This window comes from Phocoena phocoena, chromosome 3, assembly GCF_963924675.1.
Source record: "Phocoena phocoena chromosome 3, mPhoPho1.1, whole genome shotgun sequence".
NCBI lineage: Eukaryota > Metazoa > Chordata > Mammalia > Artiodactyla > Phocoenidae > Phocoena > Phocoena phocoena.
In genome coordinates, this window is record NC_089221.1 from 128,280,117 (window position 1) to 128,300,476 (window position 20,360).

The 20,360-nt window shown below is 47.3% G+C and overlaps 1 protein-coding gene across 1 annotated transcript in view; it reads right to left on the bottom strand.

Moving 5' to 3' along the window:
• FAT2 (FAT atypical cadherin 2) overlaps positions 1-20,030 on the bottom strand; it is a 66,690-nt gene extending 46,660 nt beyond the window's left edge. The window contains 9 exon segments of the mRNA XM_065874320.1: positions 1,326-1,536; positions 2,604-2,885; positions 3,532-3,671; positions 5,676-5,886; positions 6,878-7,189; positions 8,547-8,605; positions 14,757-15,071; positions 16,774-17,467; positions 17,469-20,030. Coding sequence (XP_065730392.1) covers positions 1,326-1,536; positions 2,604-2,885; positions 3,532-3,671; positions 5,676-5,886; positions 6,878-7,189; positions 8,547-8,605; positions 14,757-15,071; positions 16,774-17,467; positions 17,469-20,030 — 4,786 coding nt within the window.
• Positions 20,031-20,360: the final 330 nt, after the last annotated feature.

A 20,360-nucleotide genomic window follows, 5' to 3' on the forward strand; every position in this document is an offset into this window, starting at 1 on the left:
ATTAGGGAACAAAATCGTATATTCATTTTGATCTTACCGCTGCAGAATGTTGCATAGAAAAAAATAACAGGGAAATACATGAAATTATTTTCTCTAGGTCATGAGAACCATGGCTGAATGTTATTTTCTTCTTCATACATTCCTGGTTTTTCCAGGTTTTAAAGAATCAGAATGCGTTATTTCTATAATCAGAAGAATATTTTAAAACTAACCCTATCTGTAAAATAAAATTAATACCAATATCAGTGGGGTTGTCAGTGAGATAAAAGATGTGATTATACTTCATAAGTCACAAAAAGTAAGCAATTAATGGGTTATAATTTGTATTATAATTCCTCAGGGATGAATAGATTTCTGCCGTATGACAAGGTATAACAACTTCCGTTTCTTCAAAAAAAGAAAATGTAAAAAGTTCTGAATCCTTAAAGTATGTAAGATACTGACAAGCAATAAGTGAACATTATTATGCCCCTTTAGGGCAGAGAGCAAGTCACTCTCATCTTTGATTGTCCGCAGCAGCTAGCTCTATGAAGTATTAATGAATATTAAAGATAACAATAATTATTAAATATCAATTATGAATTATCAGTTATTACATAACTGAGAGCAAAATTTAAAGGAATACAGAGAGTTACAATTATGTGTATTTTTCACTGGCATTCTCTGTCATCGACCTTAATCTAACCGTGATTAATTAGTTGGGTACTGGATATTATCATTTTTAGTTGGGTAGTGGATATTATCATTTTTGTCCTATTAACTACTTATAATTAACACTTATCAATGATAGTAATAACCCCTGGCACTTGTATAATATTTTACCGTTTACTGCATGTGTTAACATACATTTTCTCTTTTAATCTTTACAACGAGTTTCTGGCGCAGGTAATATTCCTATTTTTAAGATAAAAAACAATGTAATAGATATGAAATCATGATGTGGCCTTAGAAGAAAATACTCCTAAAACTATGCCGTATATCTTACCAAGTATTTATAGGTCCCTTTTATTGTACATACACAAAGATATTATCTTTTAGAATGTTGCATGGACTTCATAAGCATCCTTTACATGTGTGGTTGTTGGTGAATATATATGTATTCTCTATGTAAATTCTCCCATAACTTGAGTAATCCTTTGTTACTGTTCTTTCCACCTTTGAAAGTGCATTAACTTAGGTCACTATAGTCCCAGGGAGTGCTTTAGAATGATAATTTGCCAAAGCTTAGCGAGCTTGGCACTTGAATAACTTGCAAGTCCATGCCTCTGGTGCTTTCCCTTACTGCCAAAGTCCCTCCCTTCATGTCCCGAACTCAGGCCTCTCACCTTTGAGGAGGGAGTAGTGGACCTCAGCATTGGCTCCCCGGTCACCATCCATGGCTCGGATCTGGAGCAGCTCTGTTCCGGGGGCTGTGGTGTCAGAAACACTCATCTCATAGTGGAGCTGGGTGAAGCGAGGAGGGTGGAGGTTTCCATCCTCCACGTGAATGGACACCCACACAAAATTCCTCTTGATGGGCATCTCCTGGTCGCGAACCTGTGGGTCCAAGGGTGCAGTGGGATGAGCAGCAAGTGGAATGGGAGGAGGGACGGTTAGATTAAGGTCGATGACAGAGAATGCCAGTGAAAAAGGCACACAATTGTAACTCTCTGTATTCCTTTAAATTTTGCTCTCAGTTACGTTCTTTTTTCTTCTTAAATAAATTTATCAATTCGTGATTATTAGGCTTAGCTATTTTCAGGGATAATTCCATTTCAGGAGAAAGGCAGAAATAAGCAGAGAAGCAGTATTTTCCAAATTGGTTCTCAGAGAATATTAGTTCTTCAAGATGTCAACACGTTATTCAGGAAAAAAAAATTCTATGGTCAAATAAATTTAGGGAGCACTGAACTAAAATGAAGTTGAAGTTTTCTTTGCTGCAGGACTTCTCAGAGCCTTTAATATATATATAAGTGCCCAGAGGATGATAAACTAACACATAAGAACCTTGAGTCTGGAAGACTGGGCTCTGATTTGGGTTCCATCGTAAAGAACTGTATGATGGTGAGCAAGTCTCTCTTCCTCTATGGGCCTCAGGTGTAAGATAAGAGAAATGGGTGGGACCAGGGCTGGGAGTAGAGTGAGGCAAATGAGGCATGTAGGGCATAAATTTAAGGAAGCTCTCACTCTCAGGGTCATAAAACTGCAGGCACGTGACCCTAAGAGTCAAGTCTTCCTTCATTTGTGCCCTATATACCTGCTTGCTCTGGGTGGGATGGTCTCTGGGTCCCTCCCAGCTCTGACGCTATGTGAGTTTGTGTGATCATGCAGTCATGGAGCAAGGAGAGAATTCTTGGGGGATATTTGGAGTGAGCCCAGAAAAAGCCAAGTTTGCAGGGGGTTCTTTGGCAGCTGTCCCATCTCTTTCCTCACTCCCAGGCATCCGTTATGGAAGGTGCCTCTGGCAGGCTGTGAAATGTCACAACTCATCTCATGGATTATCATTATGAGTATTAGTCCAGCTGGCTCAGCAGGAGAAAGGGAACCTTCAGCACGCCTCCAAGCATGTCCACCCCACACATCGCGTGCAAGCACATCCTTACCCAGTTTTTCAGTTAACTCACCATAACTGTCAGTGTGTGCTGGGAAGGCCCCGAGCCCAGGTCCAATTTCCCCACAGTTACCAGGACACCACTACTTGGGTCCAGCTGGAAGAGGCTGGCACTTTCCGGGTCCTGGCTGCCGTGTATGGTGTAGATGAGGCCCTTGCCCTTGTCTTGATCAGTAGCCTGGACTCGGAGGAGCTCAACCCCAGGCAGTGTGTCCTGGGGAACTCTGACCTCATAATGAGGCTTCAAAAACTGGGGCCGATGGTGGTTAACATTGGCAATCATGAAGATGTAGACCTAGGGAGGAGAATGAAAGAGAAGATAGACTGTAAGCTCCAGGGGGTCAGGAACCTTGTCTGTCTGGTTCTCCACCATAACAACTGGGCCTGGCACACAGCAGTCACTTGATAAATATTTGTTGAATGAATGATAGGATTTCAAAATCACAGGGCTTTCAGATGGTATGCAGTTTCGTGGTTTTCAAAAACAAAATTCTTCTTAAAGGGCCTTTTCTTCAGATGCAATTTTTTGGGTGCAATTGCAGTATATGAAACAAATAAAACTGGCTGAAAGCAGAGTAGAAATCCAGAGCCCCACTTACCATCATTCCTATGTCTATGGTAGCCCCTGTGGCACTCTACCTTTAATTAAAACCTGCTCATTTAGACAAAACCCCTCATTATATAGAGATCCATAGTGGGAACAAGAATTCTCCCAAGATCACAGACATAGAGAGTGATCAGACAAGACTAGAGCACAGAACCTTGATTCCAAATTCGGTGTTCCTTGAGGTACACCACATGCACAGAGAGCCTTCAGTATCCTCATCCCAACCAAAGAGGCCCCAGTGTGCAATGGTGGCACAGTGGTGAGCACAGCTGCCTTCCAACCAAGGAGGCCTCCCATCTCCTCTCAACTCAGGGTTCCCAATGAGGCCTCTCACCTGGGTGTCAATGGTGTGGGACCCATCGGTCACCTCCACGGTCAAGTTATAGCTTGACCTCCTCCTTGTATTGAGAGGCTTGGCGATGACAATGCTGCCTGTGGTCTTCTCAATGTCAAAGTCCATGTCCTTGTCCCCACCTGGATGGGTGGTAAGAGGAAAGCACACACGACCTCAGTGATGTAGGCAGTAGTAACACAAGTACTATGGGATGTGGCTGGCAGATCTAGAGGAGGTGGTAGTTTATCCTCTCAACTTATTGTCAGATTATTTTGAAGATCCAAGTGATGATTCAGGAAAAGGTACACTTATAAGGACTGAAGAGTCCCAGAGGAAGACCAAAATTTGCACTAGAATGTATTCTGCTACTAGTATTGAAACATGCAGGAGTAACGGAGCGCTACATCATGGCTTACAGGGAGTTTGCATAGTCTAAAGCAGCTTAGACACAGGAAAAAATGGAAGTAACTCTGTTCAACAAGAGGGAATTGTTTTAATAAACTGAGAATCCAAAATATAGAATTAGCATGCAGCTATTTAAATGTCTGCTCGTAGAAATTTGTTTAGTGGCATGGAAATATGTTCATGATATATTTTAAAAGGTTATATGACAGGGCTTCCCTGGTGGCGCAGTGGTTGAGAGTCCGCCTGCCGACGCAGGGGACGTGGGTTCGTGCCCCGGTCCAGGAAGATCCCACATGCCGCGGAGCGGCTAGGCCCGTGAGCCATGGCCGCTGAGCCATGGCCGCTGAGCCTGCGCGTCCGGAGCCTGTGCTCCGCAGCGGGAGAGGCCACAACAATTGAGAGGCCCGCGTACCGCAAAAAAAAAACCTAAAAGGTTATATGACAATATTTTCATATAACCCTAAGTGTATGGGTGTATAAAGGAAAAGACTAGAGGGAAACATAAAAATGATAACAGGGGATTATCTTCAGGTTAGTGGGAGTTTAGGTGATTTTTATTCTCTTCTCTGTACTCATTTGTGTTTTCTAAACGTTCTATAAGAAAAAAAGTCAAATACTTAAAAAGAGCAGTGAATCAGAACTGGAAGTAAATCTAGGAGGTCAAAAAGCTTGAGACAGGCTGGTATCCAAACTCTGAAGCAGGCTGGGAATTTCTGTAATAGGACTTCATGGTTCAGGGGGTACTGAAGCTCTTAGATTAGAGATTCTTGACCTGGAATCCCTGGCTGGGTTTCAGAGAATCTATAAAACCCCTAAATTTGCATGCAGGGGTGTGTGTGTGTGTGTGTGTGCGCGCGCGCGTGTGCGCACATACGTATGCACGCAATCGCATGCATCTTTCTGGGAAGAGGACCTAAACATTCATCAGGTTCCCAAAGGAATCTATGAACCGCGCCCCACCCCAAGATGTTTTAACAAAATCTTGATTTAGAAACAGAAAGGAATTTCAGAGGAGGCCATGAGAGCTTGGACCCAAGTGTCTCCTACTACAAGAATAGACCCTTGGGCTTCCCTGGTGGCGCAGTGGTTGAGAGTCTGCCTGCAGATGTAGGGGATATGGGTTCGTGCCCCGGTCCGGGAGGGTCCTGCGTGCCGTGGAGCGGCTGGGCCCGTGGGCCGTGGCTGCTGGGCCTGCGCGTCCGGAGCCTGTGCTCCGCGACGGGAGAGGCCGTGGCAGTGGGAGGCCCGCGTACCGCAAAAAAAAAAAAAAAAAGAGTAGACCCTTTCCCTGATCTTGAGGCTGGAACCTGGGACCAGAACGTTAAGCAGGGCTCCAGGGTACAGCTGGCCTCAGGCTCATGGTCAATGAAGTCAGCTCTACACTGATGTTCACATTGAGGCAGAAGAGGAAACATAAAACTTGTGCTTTCTCCTCTGGGCTTCTCTGGACCACTGTCTTACGTCTCCCAGGAACTTGGGATAACTGAGGCCCTGTCTGGCTCTGGCTGGGGTTACCAGTGAGACCGTGGAGGTTGCACCTGAGATCACAGCTGGTGCGAAGGAAAGCTTGGCAGAAGCAGTGGTCTGACTACCCACTGCCCCAAAGGACCAGGGAAGAGGCAATCACCACTCATGGCCAAAACAGCAGCTGCCACGGAGTGTGACCTTGAGAGGGCTCAGAAGGATTGTGTCCTAAGGACTAGGGCTGGTCTGCAAGGATGGGACCCTTGGGCCCTCACCTGAGATGCTGAACCAGAAGAGACCAGGTCGGCCCTCGACACTGATGACTCCCACCATGTGGTTCACGGGGTCTGTCTCCATGACTGTAAAGCTGTAGTGGGATTCATCAAAGGCCAGTGGGATGGAGGAGGGCCGGGGCTGGGGGATCCACTCAATGTGTAGCCGGACACTGGCCGAGAGCGGTGGCTGCCCACTGTCTGTTGCCTTGACCTGAAAAGAGGCCAGAAGGTGAGGCTTTGACTGTAGGGTTGGGGTTAAGAAACAAGAAGACCCTGGTGGCCAGGCCAGGAGACAGAGCACCCTGTGACTGACTGAGCTGGCCTTTCGTCCACTGGTTTATCCATTCAGCGCACAGCTGAGAGCTTACGTGAACAGGCACCAAGCCAGTTGCAGCAGGCACAGTGGTGAACAGAACATAGAACTGTGCTCCAGAAACTCATAGGTAGTAAAAAATGAATCAAAGCCACTATTATCTGAAGGCTTTGTGTGCTACTTCCTGAACTGGACTTTCCATGAATGGACCCTTTACCCTTCCCAACAGCCATCAACATAATAAACTAGAATTTACTGAGCACTCCCTATTATCAGGCCCTGCTCTGAAAGCATTGTGTGCAATATCTAATTTAATCCTATTGACAGCCCTCAGAGAGGTACTGTTATCACCTCCCTTTTGCAGGAGGAAACCGGGGCTCAGCATAGTGAATTCACCTGCCTGGGATGTCTGCCTGGCCAGCAGTGAGGATGGGGTTGGATTCAGGCTACTGACATGAGAGCCCAGGCCCTAGCCACTTGCTATATTGGCTTTCTACAAGGAAAATGTTCTTATGCCCGTCTTACAGATGATGAAACAAAGGTTCACGAGGGTTAAGTGACCTGTCCAAGGCCACACAGTTGTAAAATGGCATTGCTAGGATTGGGATCCAGGCTTATCTTGATTTCAAAGCCCTGCTCTTCTCGCCAAAATCCTTATCTCTAAGTAGGGTGGATTTTCCAGGCAAGGACCTTATTGCCCTAAAGGAGAAAGGCCCAGAATTCTGATCTTTTGGCTGAAGTCGGGATTCCCAGTTTCTTTGGGAGAAAGCCACGGAGGGGAGTATTACCTCCATCAGGCCTGAAGGCTGTCCCCCTCCTCCTGTATCCTCAAAGAAAATCCCTGACCAGGTATGCCACTCCCCCTCCACGGCCTCCATCCGTCCCTCACCGTTAGGATATTGTACTCTCCAGCTGGGAAGATGCTGCTGGACGACACCACGCCTGTGACTGGGTCGATACTGAAGCCCCCCTCGTCACTCTCCTCGATACTGTAGGTGACCCTGCCATTGAGACCCACATCCGGGTCTGAAGCCACCAGCCTGTACACAGCCCCAGGGGTCAGTGGGCTGAGCCTCTCTGGAAGGCGGACATTGAAGAGCTTGTGGGAGAAGACGGGGGGGTTGTCATTGACGTCCAAGATGCGTACCACCACCCTAGAGGTGGACCTTAGGGAGGGCTCCCCGTTGTCCAGCACAGTTACCTGGGGACAGAATCCAGTGTGAGTTGACAAACGCAAGGCAGTGAATATGTATCGCCACCCACCACAGTTCTGCCACTACCCCTGCTTTCAAAAGCCCGGAAATACCAGTCCATCTGTTGTTTGGTATACGCTCGTGATTTTTATTATCATAACCTTACCTTCTTGGAACCCAGCTCTTTGGTAACCTCGCCCACAGGAAAGCGAGCAGCAACAGAGAAAGAAACCAGAAAGAACTGGAAGAAGAGTCACAGAAGCTCTAGACAAAAGCTAGAACTCTTTACTCAGGAGGCCAATGGCCATTTCTCGGAGACCATTTACTTTTTATTGGCTCGTAATTCTAGTAAGCTTTGTTCTCGCTTTTCTTAAGTTACTGGAGGTTAGAAAAAAATAATTGAGGAGATGTTAATGGAGGCATGGGCGGTACCTTTGGAGTCAGACATGCCGCCCAATGCATGAAATGATATCAAGAGACAGAATAAAGGCACGAAAACAATTTCAGAATCGGGCTGTTTCAGGTAGGGGCAAATCATCCCATGCATCAGTATGAGAAGAGACATTTCCACTTTAAATGATTCTGAGTTCTTAATGTATTTTGCTGTTTAAAGATAAATGCCTCTGCTGAACTGTGGAGAATGCCTCAGTCCCTAGAGGGCCATTTGGCTGCTGTTACTAGTAATGCCTGTTTCATACAAAGGGAACGTCCAGAGCCTGGGAGCATAGAAGGCAAAATTCCTGCCGAGGAATATGTGTCCCTCCCAGCTGACGTCTTTAAGACTAGAAGAGATGCCTGTTCATTAGTTGTGGATAGTGCAGGAGAGGGTATAACTAGATTCCTTCTGATTTAATCCCCTCTGGGTCAAGACCGATGCCTCTCATTGGAATGGTCACCAGGGATGCTTATGTGATTTCAGAGATGTCCTAGAAAGAGCACAGAGCTAGAGGACAACGGTCTGGGTTTTCATCCTGGCTCTCCTACTGACCTAGTGTTTGACACTGGGTGACTCTCTCTAGAGCATAGGGATGGACTGGAAAGCAGACCGGACAAGTGCATAGCCCGTGTGTACTGCTCTGTCTTCCTGTACTCACTGCAGGTATATTGCTAATCCATCAGTGCTTCCTGTCCAGCCCTCACATGGTTTCAGATCCCTTCCCTTCACGGTGCTCGAGAGCCAGCGAAGACGCTGAGAGTCTCCACCACAGCAAGGCTCAGCTTAAGTAGCAACTCCTCTCTGAGTCAGCACCCTCCTCAGCCATTGCCTGGAAACGTGCATGTGGCCCCAAGGCCTGGCTTGGCTCCAGCCTGGCCTCCTGCAGGAGGTTTTCAAATCTAGCGAATGGGTTCAGCAGCATCACTCACCTCCAGGATGTGTTCATCCTTGTTCTCTCGGTCCAGCAGCTGGGCAGTGGATAGGAGACCTGGGGGAGAGATGGTTGGAGGGAGACTGGAGCAAAGGCTCCCAGGGCCATTTTATTTTTATTTATTTATTTTTTTAACATCTTTATTGGAGTATAATTGCTTTACAATGGTGTGTTAGTTTCTGCTTTATAACAAAGTGAATCAGCTATACGTATACATGTATCCCCATATCTCCTCACTCTTGCGTCTCCCTCCCATCCTCCCTATCCCACCCCTCTAGGTGGTCACAAAGCACCGAGCTGATCTCCCTGTGCTATGCGGCTGCTTCCCACTAGCTACCTATTTTACATTTGGTAACGTATATATGTCCATGCCACTCTCTCACTTCGTCCCAGCTTACCCTTCCCCCTCCCCGTGTCCTCAAGTCCATTCTCTACGTCTGCATCTTTATTCCTGTCCTGCCACTAGGTTCTTCAGAACTTTTTTTTTTTTTAAGATTCCATATATATATGTTACCATACGGTATTTTTCTCTTTCTGACTTACTTCACTCTGTATGACAGACTCTGGGTCCATCCACCTCACTACAAGTAACTCAATTTCATTTCTATTTATGGCTGAGTAATATTCCATTGTATATATGTGCCACATCTTCTTTATCCATCCATCTGTCAATGGACACTTAGGTTGCTTCCATGTCCTGGCCGTTGTAAATAGAGCTGCAATGAACATTGTGGTACATGTCTGTTTTTGAATTATGGTTTTCTCAGGGTATATGCCCAGTAGTGGGATTGCTGGGTCCTATGGTAGTTCTATTTTTAGTTTTTTAAGGAACCTCCATACTGTTCTCCATAGTGGCTGTGTCAATTTACATTCCCACCAGCAGTGCAAGAGGGTTCCCTTTTCTCCACAACTTCTCCAGCATTTATTGTTTGTAGATTTTTTGATGATGGCCATTCTGACTGGTGTGAGGTGATACCTCGTTGTAGTTTTGATGTGCATTTCTCTAACGATTAGTGATGTTGAGCATCCTTTCATGTGTTTGTTGGCAATCTGTATATCTTCTCTGGAGAAATCTCTATTTAGGTCTTCTGCCCAGGGCCATTTTACTGGGATAAATTCAAGGGTTACATTCAAAGCCTAGATCAGAATTCTTCTCGTCTTTGGAGAGCAAGAGCATGAGGGGGAAATGGAACTCTGGAGAGAAAGAAGGGGAAGAGAGGAAGGGGAGAGGACAGCCGAGGTGATGGCATGAGCGGAGGTTCCCACCTACTTCCTGCTTTCACCATGAGGTGGGTCCTGAGCACAGTATATTGTTGAGTGAAAAAGGCAGCTCATCAGGAGTTATAACAGGGATCACAGTCACTGCCTTCAGTTCACGAGAAATCACGGAGGGGTGGCTTTTTACTCCTTTGTTGTAATTCTCTTATTCATCTGAGACCTAGGACCGGCTCTTCCCATGCCGGGCTGGCACAGATGAGCCAGGGGAGTGCTCCTCTGTAAATTCAGGAAGGTGAACTTAGTGATCTGTAATTCTGGTTTTCATTTTCTAGACACTGTGGCTATAAATTGAGGCCATAAAGGCGAGAAGGTGCCAGTTCTCTGCAAGCATCAGGAAAGTCAAGCTCAAGGTTTTCGGGGGCCCAGAGGGGCATCCACACCCATAGACTGAGAGGTCCTAGCTGGGTAGGGAGGTCTCTTTTCAATGAAAGCAGAGCTATTGGTAGGGGGTCAGTGGGTGTTCTAAAAACTTTCAGTAAGTTTCTTGATCTTGTTTAGGCAATTAAATGATGGAGTAATGGAATGAAGTGTGGGGATGGGGGTTCCATGAGAGAAACGGGGATCCGGTGTTGGGGATGAGGCCTCCAGTGCTGGAAATGGGAGTGTGGTGTGAGGAGTGACCTCTGTCTGCGCCATGTTCTTGCCTCCTCGTCCTCCCGCCTTTTCTTCCCTCAAAGAAGGCAGGCACGGGAGGAATCTGAGCAGGCTCCTGGAAAGCCCCACAGCTAGAGAGGAAGATGCATTCCTCTAGGACAGAATGAATATTGTTTCAGGTTGCCCCACCCAGCTTATCCCCAAGCTGAGGGGCCTCATGGGGAAGGCCTAGCATCTGGGTGACCCCCAGGAAGAGTGTGGGGATGAGAGGACCCTGGCTGGGAGCCTTCCTTCTGGCTCAGTCCAGCTCTCTCTTCATCCCCTCCCCCCTCTCTGTTCATCCCTCACCGTCCTCCTTCTCTCTGCCTTCCCAGAGCTTTCTCTCTCCCTTCCCCCTCTTTGCATCTTGGAATCTGTCACTCTTTCTCCATCTCTGGTTTTTCTTTTCTCTCTGCCTCCCCCGCATCTTCTCAGGGCCAGTGTCCCTGGAATTGCTGCCTGGCCTCCTGGGCCATTGCCTGTGTTCTCAGCCTCATCCCCCCTCTGAGGTTGGTGTCAGGATTTCCAGGGAGTGCCCATGTAGGATGGGGACATGGTGGAACCACCCCCAAGGGACTGTGTGAGGGTCCACCAAGGACCCTTCCTGGCACGAGGCGGGGATTCAGCCGATTCAGCTCTTATCATTTCTCTCCTCCAAACAAATGTCCCCCTATCACCCCATCTCAGCCCCTTCCCTCTCCCTCCCTTCCCTCATCCAGTGGTTTTATAACTACTGTTGATTTCACCTCTAATGGATTCTAGATTCTTCTACTCTTTTTACCCTGACCCACCACCATCTAGGTCTTACCCCACCTACCCTGCCAGCTTCCTCTCCCCCCTCTGCCCTTCCTCAGAATCATAAGAGCCAGCACTCACTGAGCTCTTACACGTCCAGGCATTCTTCAAAGCTCCTTATATATCTCCATCTATTCACCCATTTAGTCTTCCCAACCAGCAAAGAGGTAGCTATTATTATCTCCATTTTACTGGTGAGCAGACTCAGACATAGAGCAGTCAAGTAACTTCCCCAAGATCTTACATTTGATAAGTGGTGGAAATGGATATGCCTTTAGAAAATGGGCCTACTTGCTCATAAAAGACTAGCAAAGACTGAGGAACGGTCAGACACTGGAGACCAAGGACACGTGAGGACTAGAGGTAGTGTGGGGTCCTGGATGGGAATAAGGATGTTAGCAGAGAAAACTGGGGAAATCTTAGTAAAGTCTGTATTCTCCTTAATAGCCTTGCACCAGTATTAATTCTTAGTTTTGATGAATGTGCTAGGTTAACATTAGGGGAAACTGAGTGATGGATGTATGAGAACTCTCTTTGCAACTCTCCTGTAGGTCTACAATTATTTGACCATTAAAAATTTTTTAAAGAAGAAAAAACTAAAAGGAAAAAAAAGAAAAAAAAATGGACGTACTTGCTCTGTCTTCAACAAGATCTGGGTCTTTTTCCTTCCTGGCTATTTCTCCTGTCACAGTCCTTGCCCAAGTGCCCTGCCAGACTGTTCCTTGTCAAATCCTCCAAATCCTTCAGCTCGGCATAGCCACCCCTGTTCCACGAAGCCGTTGCTGGTCTACCACACTGAGCAGCTTCCTCTCTCCTCTAAACAGTCACAGCACCACATCTACTCATATTTTAACCATGTGGTACTCTTTTTTTTATATATATAATTTTTTTTAAAATAATCAATTAATTAATTAATTTGGCTGCGTTGGGTCTTTGTTGCTGTGCGCAAGGGCTTTCTCTAGTTGCAGTGAGCGGGGGCTGCTCTTCGTTGCGGTGCACGGGCTTCTCATTGCGGTGGCTTCTCGTTGTGGAGCACAGGCTCTAGGCATGCAAGCTTCAGTAGTTGTGGCTCGTGGGCTCAGTAGTTGTGGCTCATGGGCTCAGTAGTTGTGGCGCATGGGCTTCGTTGCTCCGCGGCATGTGGGATCTTCCCAGACCAGGGCTCGAACCCGTGTCCCCTGCATTGGCAGGCAGATTCTTAACCACTGCACCACCAAGGAAGTCCCAATGTTGTACTCTTTACACTGGTTCTATAGCTTTTTTTACATCCAGATCTTCATGGTCCTGATGGATTGGATTCCTCAAGGCCTGAAATTATGTTTTATATCTTCCCCTCTCTCTACAGCACGTAATTTCAATGCCTCATCAGGGCAGACACCTTTAAACACTTGCTGAATAAATGAGTCTTGGGCTTTAACAAACGATTGTGGATGCTGGCAGAGATTCATTCATTCATTTCCCAATTATTGAGGTCCTACTGTGTGCCAGGACTTCATATTCTAGTGGGCAAAAAAAAAAATCAAGCTTCCTTTTCTGGAAAGCCTTTGAAGTCTAGTGAAGGACATGGATAATTAATGGAATAATCACATACATGAATATAATGTTCTAAGTGATAAGTGTTTTTAAAAACTAGATGCTGCTGGGAGATGTATTATAGTGTCAGGAAAAACTTTTCTAAGGAAAGAACAGCTGGGCCAAGATCTGAAAGAAGAGCAGGAGTTAGCCTGAAAACAGAGAGAAGAGACTCCTGGCAGAAGGAATAGCATGTGCAAAGGCCCTGTGCCAGGAGAGGTCATGGACCAGGGCAGGCCATGTGACTGGATCCAGAGAGTGATAGAGCAAGAGAGGCAAGATGAAGCCAGAAAGGAAAGCAGGAGACCCGTCAGGCACAAGTCTGTGGGACACGGCAGGGTCTGGCTTTATCTTAAGGGCACAGGAAAGCCATCCAAGGGATCCAAGTATGGAAGTGGACAATATAATGTGGATAAGAAAGGTGGGGGGGGGGGGGCGGGGAATCATTGCTGACTTATTATTTTATTTTCAAATGTTCATGCTGATAAAAATTTCTTCTCAACTGTAGGAAGACTAAGAGCTCTCTGCCCTCTGGGGCATTTTGCCAGACCTGGTGTCAGGGAACTGTTGACAGTAAACAGAGCAGGGATTTGGAAGAAGTAGAGAACCTATTGCCTTAGGTGAAAGATCTCTTCCCTCTTCCAAAAAGGGAGAGACAGAGTGGGCCCAGGCAGAGAGCCAGCTTAGGCCTGTTCTTCAAGAGAAAAGCATTCTCCTTCTAGGAGGACTAATCCACTCCCCGAGGTCAAAGGTTCCAAACAGATGTCACAGGGCAAAGGGGCGCTTGCATCCCCCGCCCACTGTCTGCCTCAGGATCCCCAGGCCCATCGCTCCTCCTGACTCCCTTTTGCCTTAAGGATCAGGAAGCTGCTGCCAGCACTCTCCCCTTCTCCTTCCTCCAATCTTGCCCGAGTTCTGTCCTTCCAGGACAAAAGTCAGTTGGAGCTGGAGAATGGGAAGTTGGGTTCGAAGGAGAGAATGTCAGCCTTCTCTGCAATAGCGTTGTTGTTCATGGTCAAGAGGGACATGTGGCCTTGGAGCCGTACCTGCAGCAGTGGGAACTGGCTCTCACCTTCTGCTGGGAGCCAGGCAGGCAGCATAATTGCAGGAAGCAGGCGGGAATAAAACAGTCGGGCGTGAGGGGACTGTGGGCACAGAGGACACACCTGCTGTACACAGGGAGCTGCTGTCAGCTCCGGGCAGCTGTGGCCCCGCGGGATGTGTGGTCCATGTGGCCAGATCTTGTTATTTTTAAGAACAACCAGAAATCCAGAATATTTTGCGAAATTTCCAAATTTTTAAATGTTGGCAACAACTTGAAAAGTCACTGTTTAAGGCTTGTGCAGGCCAAACAGAACACCTCTGTGGGCTGCATCTGGTTCACGGCTGCAAGCCAATGACTGCTGGATTCCTCTAAACCATCCAAGATGGCCTTGGACCGAGGACAGACCTTTGTGAGACGGTTGGTTGCTCTGAAGTGGATCTGTATGGCCACCGTGCCGTGAGCAGGCTTGAGATCAGTGTGGGACTAGAGTTAAGAGATTCAAACTGTGGCTTGTGATTCTCAGGAATGGTCAGTTGGGAGCACTTGGAGGTCTGGAATTGTCCCAGCTTGACCACCTAGGGAACCTGCTTAGCTTCCCTGGGCTCCAAGGAAAGAAAACTCACATATTCTTATTCTCCCACAGAGATGGACTTTGTTGAGCAGCACTTCTCAAACTTAGCACACATCAAAATCCTCTGGACGTCATATTAAAATACAGATTTCTGGTCCCCACCCTGAGCTCTGACCGAGTAGGTCTAAGATGGGGCCTGAGAACTTGACTTTCTAACAAGTTCATAGGTGATGCTCATGGTGCCATTCTAGGACCACACTTTGAGAAGCACTGTTGTAGATAATCCTATGCACCCAGATTTCTGAGGTCCTTACCTGTGAGAGGATGAATAACAAAGAATCCCATTTGGTTGCCACTGGTGATATTGAAGGTCAGCTTCCCTTTGGAGCTGGAGTCCGGGTCCCAGGCATCCAGCTGAAGCACGGAGGTGTGCAGGGGTGCATCCTCCCGGACGGAGGGGTAGAACACGGGTCTGGACATCTGGGGTGGGTTGTCATTGACATCCAAAACCTCAATGTAGACTTCAGTTACAGAAGAGAGGGGGGTGGAACCCCTATCCACTGCCAGTACCGTCAGCCAGTAGCAGGACGTGAATTCTCGGTCCAGGGGTGCGAAAGTCTGAATCATTCCTAGGGATAGTCAATCACCAAACCCAAAATAGTTTAGAGCTCAAAGTAGCTTTAGAAAGCACTTTACCTAACACTCCTGAAATGGTACTGTGGAAAGGATATTAATAACTATTCCACGAGAAAAGGGAACTGTGGCTGATATGGCATGGGAGCTGCTGAGTTAAACACAGGGAAATTCATATCCTTATTGTAGAACCTCTCAGAGCCTTTCTCTGCTAAGATAGGCCCATGACTGGGGCATGTGGGCATATGCAGGGTTTCCAGAAGACCATGGTAGTTGACCTACTTTCTCCTGACTACTTCAAGCCGAGTCCAATTTACTCATTTCACATTCTCTAAGTGGGATTTCCTTACATTTGTCCTTAGACTGGTTCCTTCAAGCTTCAAGTCCTTATAGATACCAATTCAAGGGTAGGGGTTTGATAAATAACTTGCTGTTCCCCTCTCCTCATCTTCATGATTTTAGAGACTTGGCTTCATTCATTGGTTCTCTCATCTACAAATTGCTTATTATGAATTAGCACTGTTCTAGAAGTCGAGGGTCCGAGAGTGAGTGGAAGAGGCTTGTAGCCTAAGTTCTTATGGGTCACACTCAGCTGGAAAGACCCAGATGACAGGGCAGAGCCATAGCATTGCAGAGCTGGAGGAACCTTACTCCTTTGACAGATGGGGGAACTGAGGCCCAGAGAAAGAGCATGACTTGACCAAGATCATGTAGCAAGTAAGCAGAAGAGCTGGGTCTAGAGTTGACTCTCAATCTAATGCTCGGTCTACCACATCACCCTGCCCTCTACCCCGGAGAGAAATCATCCCATCAAGAAGGACCTACTTTTATTCACCTGGGATCTCTCCCAAGGTGCCTATCTCAGGACCTCACGAGAAGAGGGTGCCCAGTAAGTGTTTGCTGAATCGCACTGATTTTCTGTGGAGCTTCAGAGGTGCCACCTTTTTGGAGGACAATTTGAAAATATCTATTAGCATTGATATTAATTATATATCTATGGATGATGGATATATGGATATAATATATCTATTAATGTTATCTTTTGACCCAAGAGCTCCATTTTTTAAGAGTTTTTCCTGTAGAGACTCATTGCATATGAGTAAAAGTATATGAACAAATGCAGCCATTAAAAAAGAATGAAGGAGATTTATATGTACTGACCTATAAGATATCCTGGTGACAAAATAAGTTTCAGAATTAGTATCTGTTGTATTATGTTTTCATAATAAAAAAATGAAAAGTGATAATATATCAGATGCAATGAGAAACATTTAGAAGATTATAGGACAAATTCTTAATAGAGATTATATCTGGGGAGATGGGACACAGAGAAACATTCATTTTTAAATTATATATAAAAAATTTATAACTATGATACATTATTTTTATAAGCATATATATGTAATATATGTTTTTGTGTGTGTGTATGTGTATACAAGTGTGTGTGAGATGGTTGATTCAACTTAAATGGATATACATACATACACCCACATATGTATATATACATATATATATACTATATATATAGTATATATATATGTATATAAATTAAAAATAAAATAAAAGGGACAGGAAGAAGTGTCCCTATTTATTGTTCTTTTCAGCCTATAGCCTGACTTCTCTCAAGACAGTGCCTGATTCCCTTAGGCCCATCCTCTCCCAGCACCTGGCCCTCCCATCCCATCCCACTCCCAGTACCTGTGTCTTGGTTGATGCTAAAGGCTGCAAGGTCGGTGCCAGCCCGCAGGAAGTACTGGAGCTCCCCGTCCAAGCCACTGTCCTCATCATGGGCAGCCACTGCCATCACTGAGGTTCCCGAGGGGCTGTTCTCCCGCACCTGGCCCTGGTACACAAAGGAGGCAAAGCGGGGAGGGTGGAGGTTCTCGTTCACATCCAGGACGATCACCTCCACGCGGCAGAGGGTCCTTCGGGCCAGGGGACTCCCACTGTCACTGGCCCACAGGCTCAGGTTATACCCAGCCCTCCTCTCAAAGTCCAGCTCTTTCTCCAGGCTGAGTGCCCCCGTCATGAGATTCACGTGGAAGGTCCCATGGGCATCATCCAATAGGACATATCGTACTTCTCCCGCAGGGCCCAGGTCAGGATCAGAGGCATCTAGAAATGTTAGAATGGTCCCTGGCGGCAGATCCTCTGGGACCTTAAGCCTGCGAAGTTCTGTAATGCACTGGGGAGAGTTGTCATTGGCATCTTCCAATGTGACTATCAGGTCGGTGACAGAGAAGAGCTGGTGACCCTTCCTGGGCTGGTCCCTGGCCTCCACCTTGAGTATATATTGAGGTTCTGATTCCCGGTCCAGGGGTCCTGTGACAACCAGTTCCCCAGTGAGGGGATGGAGGGAGAACTTCTCTGTGGGGCTTAGCAGGGTGTAGCGAAACCCTCCCATTGTCCTCCGAGTCAGCATCTTTTGCTTTCAGCTCTGCAACTGTCGTTCCAACTTCTGTGTCCTCTGAGATGGTTACCTGGTACCCACCAGGAGGAAATCTGGGTGCATTATCGTTCCAGTCTTCCACATTCACCGTCAGCAGCTTCCAGGAGGACCTCTGGGGAGTGCCCAGGTCACACACCGTTACGTTGAGGATGTAGAACCTGGTGGCTTCATAGTCCAAGGGGGCAGCTACAGCGAGCAGCCCTGTTTCCAGCTCAATGTCAAAGCAGCCGTCTTCATTGCCGTCTGCAATCACATAGACCAGTTTGCCGTTAAAGCCAGCATCAGGGTCGGTGGCTGCCAGGTGGGCCAGGGGGGTGTTGAGAGGAGCACGCTCAAGGATGTCAATGGACTGTGGGAAGTGGTCCTCAAACTGAGGGGCATGATGATTGATCTGATATGCACTTAAGGAAGTGAAATCCTCATCACTGGACTGCTGATTCTGAAGGCCAACAGAGTGCAGGATGGTCTTTGTGAAATGTGTCAATACCCCCGTTTTATCACACTTTACGGGGACCTCAGAATGAGGATCCTTCACTACAGTAACATTCAAAGTCATGGGCGAGGCATAGTTTTTCCCATCTGAGGCTGTAATTTTCAGGGAATAGTTGATGGGTTGACTAGGAGTATGGTTCCTGAAAGGGCGTTTGAGGGATATCACTCCAGAGAAATGATTTAGATGAAAATACTCTAGTTCGTTGCCTGACACAATCTCATATCTTAGGTTCTGAAGCTCATCCACATCTATAGCTGACACGGTCATTACTGATTTTCCTACTGGCCAGTCTTCATGGATAGACCCAGTGCAATTGACTTCCTCAAACATAGGCTTGTTGTCATTCAAGTTCTTGAGCCTAAGGGAAACAGACACTTCTTTTTCCTGGCGAAATGGGGATCCCCAATCTGATGCCCATACCTGGAAGGTGTAAATTCTGTTCATGAGCTCATAGTCCATGGGTTTGGAGGTGGAGATGATCCCCAGGTAAGGGTCGATAGAAAAGGGCACAGAGTTTGGGTGAGCGATGGAGTAGGTGACATATCCATTCTCTCCATGATCCTGGTCTGTGGCCGTAACAGTCAAAATGCTGGTGCCTGGAGGGATGTTCTCATCAAAGGTGCCATAGTAGGAGGACTTGTTGAACGCGGGGGCATGATTGTTACAGTCCACGATGTCAATGACCACAGTGGTGGAGGCCAGGCCCAGTGAGGTTCTGATGTGTAGCTGGTACTGAGCTCGGTCATGGAAGTCCATGAGCTTCGTGGTGGTGATCAGCCCCGTGCGAGCGTTCAGTTTAAACGCTGCACTCTCTGAGGATGGCTTTAGCACATACTTCAGGTTGGGGAAGGCGTGGGTTACTTTCACCATCACCACACGGCTGCCAGGAGGGGAAAACTCACTAAGCTGTGCTCTGTAAACAGCCTTCTCAAATTTGAGGGAAGCCAGTTTGGAAGGAGGTAGGTGAAAGCCCCTGATCTGGGAATGAGAAGAAGGTCTGCTCCCACCCCTGGCCTGCAGGCTGAGGTTGAATCCATGAGGGTGTTCCATCCAGTTGATGTCTTTGACGGAAACCAAACTGAACTCACTGCTCCGGGCGTAAGACTTGATGGCTTTGAAGTTCTTTCCAGGGTCACCACCAACAATTTCCAGCGAGTCCACGTCACCACCTGAGCCCTCTGCATCTACCACCACCGTGGCGTAGGTGGCATCGTCACTGCTCTCTGGTGTAGCCAAGACCACTGAGGCAATGGCCGGGAGCTTCCTGAGGGCAGGCTCCACATGGATGACCAGTGCTGCCAAGTTACCAAATCCGTTGCCCTCTGAGATCTTCCGCATGCGGTCCACAGCCAGCACCTGCAGCTCATACTTCCCTCGCCAGGTGACGTTGAGCTTCCCAGCCAAGGTGACCACCCCGCTGGTGGGATGGATGGCAAACATCTCCGACCTTGCGTTAAAGGTGTAATAGAGCTCGGCGTTCTGGCCCAGGTCGGCATCTGTGGCGCTCACCTTGCAGATGGGGCTCTTGAGGGGCATGTCCTCAGAGATGGTGACTCGGTATGAAGGCGGGGAGAAGAGGGGCTTCAGGTCATTCTGGTCCAGTATGTGGACCACCACGCGGGTCAGGGCTTCTAACTCCGAGGTCTTCTCCGTGGCTTGGATGATGAGGGTGTAGCTGTCTCGCACCTCCCTGTTCAGAAGGGCTGTGTTGCTACTCTTTGTCCTTATTCTCAGAAAGCAGAAGTTGCCTACCATGTACTCCTCTGTTTTAAACACGTTGGCCACATCTCCAGAGATAATCCGGTACCTCACTGCCCACTGGGGGTCTGTGAGATAGATGCCCATTTTCTCAGAGCTTTCCACATAGGTCTTGGGAGCAGAGTTTTCATAGATGGTCACATTATAAAGGGGGTGTGTGAAGCGCCAGGCTGAGGAGATGATCCCTTCTAGGGGTTTCTCACAAGTTGTACAATGAAGCAAGAATATGGCAAACCCCAACAAGGCAATAATCATGTTGGAAAACCTCCCGAAACCCTGGGCAGAAAAAGAAAGGGTACAAGTTAGCCAAGAAATGGTTCCTACTGCCGTGGTTCTTAACTGGGGTGGTTTTGCCCCTCAGGAGATATTTGGCAATGTCTGAAGGTATTTTTGGCTACCCCAGCTTGTGTGCAGGAGGTGCTACTGGCATTTAGTAGATAGAGGACGGGCATGCTGCTAAACATCCTACAATGCACGGGACAGATCCCCACAGCAAAGTCAGTAGGGCTGAGATTGCGAAACCTTGTGTTTGAAGAATAACAGACTAGTTTAAGTGCTTTCTGAAGGGCATCCGGCAGATACAAC